General features: G+C 35.4%; 1 protein-coding gene across 1 annotated transcript in view; it reads right to left on the minus strand.

The window, feature by feature from the left end:
- Positions 1–2954: 2954 nt before the first annotated feature.
- The window catches only part of LOC132174035 (L-lactate dehydrogenase A-like), a 2410-nt gene continuing 1453 nt past the window's right edge, over positions 2955–3911 (minus strand). Inside the window, exon 2 of the mRNA XM_059585749.1 lies at positions 2955–3532. Within this exon, the coding sequence (XP_059441732.1) occupies positions 3089–3532 (444 nt within the window). The 3' untranslated portion in view covers positions 2955–3088. The remainder of the gene's footprint in view (positions 3533–3911) is intronic.

The raw sequence follows: 3911 nt of genomic DNA on the forward strand, positions 1-3911 counted from the left end.
CGTCCACTTAGAGTGGACGCTATTGGTCATCTATTTTAATTTTTTATTTTTTTTTTGATTTACTACCAACTCTTTAGGGTCGACAAAAGTCGACCCTAATACATAAGCATTAGGGTCGACTTTAAAAGTCGACCCTAATGATGTATCTTCAGCGTCCACTCTAAGTGGACGCTATTAGTCATCTATTTTTATTTTATTTTATTTTTTTTTTGATTTACTACCGACTCTTTAGAGTCGAGAAAAGTCGACCCTAATACATAAGCATTAGGGTTGACTTTAAAAGTCGACCCTAATGAGGTATCTTCAGCGTCCACTTAGAGTGGACGCTATTGGTTATGAATTTTAATTTTTTATTTTTTTTTTGATTTACTACCGACTCTTTAGGGTCGATAAAAGTCGACCCTAATACATAAGCATTAGGGTTGACTTTAAAAGTCGACCCTAATGAGGTATCTTCAGCGTCCACTTAGAGTGGACGCTATTGGTTATGAATTTTAATTTTTTATTTTTTTTTTGATTTACTACCGACTCTTTAGGGTCGATAAAAGTCGACCCTAATACATAAGCATTAGGGTCGACTTTTAAAGTCGACCCTAATGAGGTATCTTCAGCGTCCACTTAGAGTGGACGCTATTGATGATCAATTTTAATTTTTTAATTTTTTTTTTATTCTTCTACGCACTCTTTAGTCGACCCTAATAACTAACTATTAGGGTCGACGATGAAAGTCGACCTTATTGAGCTTTTATGTGATTTTTTTTTTCTTTTTTTCTTTTTTTTTTTTCAACTTATAGCGTCCACTTAAGTGGACGCTATTTGTTAATTAATAGGGTCGACTATTATTGACCCTAAAAGTTTTTTTTTCGCCGTTGAAATTTTTCCCGCCCCTCGGATAATTCCCGCGCGTATATTAGGGTCGACTTATTAGCGTCCACTGTAAAGTGGACGCTAATAGTCAAATTTTCGACCGATTATTAGCGTCCACTACTAGGTGGACGCTAATACGGAACTATTAGGGGCGACTTTGAACTACTAGGGGCGACTTTCAAAGTCGCCCCTAAAAGTTGAGTATTAGGAGCAACTTTTTAGTCGCCCCTAATAAGTCGCCCCTAATGAGCAACTTTCTTGTAGTGTGCTAATGCCCTAAGACCTTTCAACTGTATATATGAAAAAATTTATATAAAATTTATTTACTTGATTAAATAGTTCAACGATTCAAAATTTATTTAAACACGTTAATCTCTTATAGACTCTTCTAATTACTATCCAATTTGTAAAGAATTTGAATAAGAAATTAATGATGAACATCCCATGATATACCCTACTAGCCTCCCTTAATAATTTTTTCACAAACAAATTCCATGTGCCCTCCTTGGTGGTTGGGCTACATATGGTTACAAATTTCTTTGTGGGACCCAGAACATATCTTCATAATGCTAGATTTCTATGTCGATGCATTTTTTTTTAGTTGCCCTACTTGAGTTTATTTTTTTAAGGGTTAATTATTTTTCTAGTATCTAAATTTTCATGTTTTTATTTTTATTTTTTTAACCTAAGTTTCAATTTCCATTCTAGATGATACATAACTTATAGGTAAATATCAATTTAGTACCTTTGTTGCCATTCAGTTAGCCAAACTAATGGACTGTCATGTGGGTGGTTTCAGCTAACCTCTACGGCCTGTCTGTTGTGGTTGAACCACTCTTAAGTCCCTTCAGGTGGTTCGGCTACTTCCAATGGCCAAAAAGGGGTGGCCGAAACTACCCTCAAATGCCTTGGGAGTGGTCAAGTCACCCCCCAGAGGCCATGGGGGTGGTTCAACCACCCCAGACCGGCTGTAGGAGTGGCCAAAACCACTCTCATTGTATTCCGTTAGTTTGACTAACAGAATGGTGACAGAGGTACTAAACTAGTATTTACCCATAAGTTAGGTATCATCTGTGATATAAATTGAAACCTAGGTAAAAAAAAATCAAAACATGAAAACCGAAGTATTAAAATGTCATTAACCCTTTCGCTTAGTATGCTAAATTAGGATCAGGATTCCTATAATTTCTTTAAAATTGTAGATTCTCAAATTACATAATTTAGATTGTTTTTAGGTATCGAAACGCTTGAAAAATGCTACCTATTAAAAATATAGCATGTTATCGAGGTAACAAAAAAAAAAATTCCTTCCAAAAAGGCTCATTTTCACTTAGTAGAGACAATTTTTGAGTCAAAACTTTCTTACAACGTAGAAAAAAAGAACCTGATGAAAATATACTCAATTCTCAACTGATATGTATCACATTTTTACAATGTGACATTTTTCAAGTGTTTCAATGCTTAAAAACAATCAAAATTGTGTAATTTGAAAATCTACTATTTCTTTTAAATTGTATGATCCTAATCCGCTAAATTAGTAGGCCAATTATTTTTGAGTTTCAATTCTAAGGTCAAGAGCTTTGTGCTTAGTCAGATATGGATATGGTTGATACACGTTAAATTATTATTTATTTCAAAAGTTTAAATTAATAAAAAATAATAAACTTAATTATTTAATCACTACTTTAACATTTTTTTCTCACGTATGCACTCAAATTCTCCTTTAATAAGTAAGGCAAAACACACGGTAGAATATTTAACTGAAATGCTTACACTAATAAGAAATTATGAATTTAATCATTTATTTAATATTATAACAATTTGCATATGGACCCATTTACCATATGAAAAAGTGTTTTCAAAAGCTTCAAACTCCTCTTGAATTCTGCATTTAATTAATGTCCGAAAAAGACCTTCCTTTTGTAGTGTACCAAAGGATTCTTCGATGGATTGTTGTTCAATAAAATTTCTGTTTCAAGTCTCTGGTAAAAGTCTGCCCGTATTACTCTAATTGTTGTTCAATAAGATTTCAATTACTTCAAAAAAGGATGTATTACAGCACCAAAACATACATTTCGATAGCCACAATAATCTTATATATTAAAAAAAAGCAAAAAGTAAAAGGAAACATACAGGTAAACTAGCCCATACAAAATAAAAGCGTCCCAAGTGCTCATATTGTCAAGTGCATATAGTATGAAGCACTAGCTAAATCCTAAGCTCATATTTCCAACTGGTTCTGCACCTCCAGGATGGTCTGAGCCGATTTCCTCAGCCGTTGCGCCTCCTCTTCCGTCAGATGCACATTGGTGACACCCAAGACCCCACCACGACCGAGCTGGGCCGGCAAGCTCAAGAACACGTCACCACCATCAATGCCATGGAACCCGCTTGCAAGGACCGAGACCGGGTGGATCTTCCGCTGGTCTCGAAGCAGGTCTCGAGCCAGGCTAGCTACAGAGTACCCAATGGCCCACGATGTGTAGCCCTTGAGGCTTATCACTTCATAAGCACTATCGATGACTGCTTTGTGAATGTTCTCTAAGGTTTCCTTTTCGTACGCGATTTGTTGCTTCTCCAGGAAGCTCAGTATTGGCACGCCGCCTACACTGATGCTTGACCACAGCGCCACCGAGCTGTCACCATGCTCCCCCACTATGTAAGCCTACAGTCATAATTACAAGCAAAACCGGTTAACTAAGAGCAAAAAGTAACCCTCAAAATTTTTTTGCCAACCAACTCGTTAGTCAAGGTCTATAAGCTAGTTGCTGCTGGTTTTAATCTTTATTCTATTATGATAAGCTATATTGACAGAAGAGCCTACAATTCATCATTCAATGCATGGCTAATTTATAAGTGAACGTTGGCCCAATCAAAGATGAAGTATAACAATTAACAAACCTTTTTTATACTTTTCGTCCTTGATTTTTAATTTTCAAACAGGGTAGGCTTGAAAATAGAAATACTAATTGAAAATAGCCTTTCATGTTTCAGTTTTCCACACACACCTAATTTTTTGAAAAGAAAAAAAAAACTAATCAGAA

The sequence above is a fragment of the Corylus avellana genome, chromosome ca3 (assembly GCF_901000735.1).
Source record: "Corylus avellana chromosome ca3, CavTom2PMs-1.0".
NCBI classification, from domain to species: domain Eukaryota; kingdom Viridiplantae; phylum Streptophyta; class Magnoliopsida; order Fagales; family Betulaceae; genus Corylus; species Corylus avellana.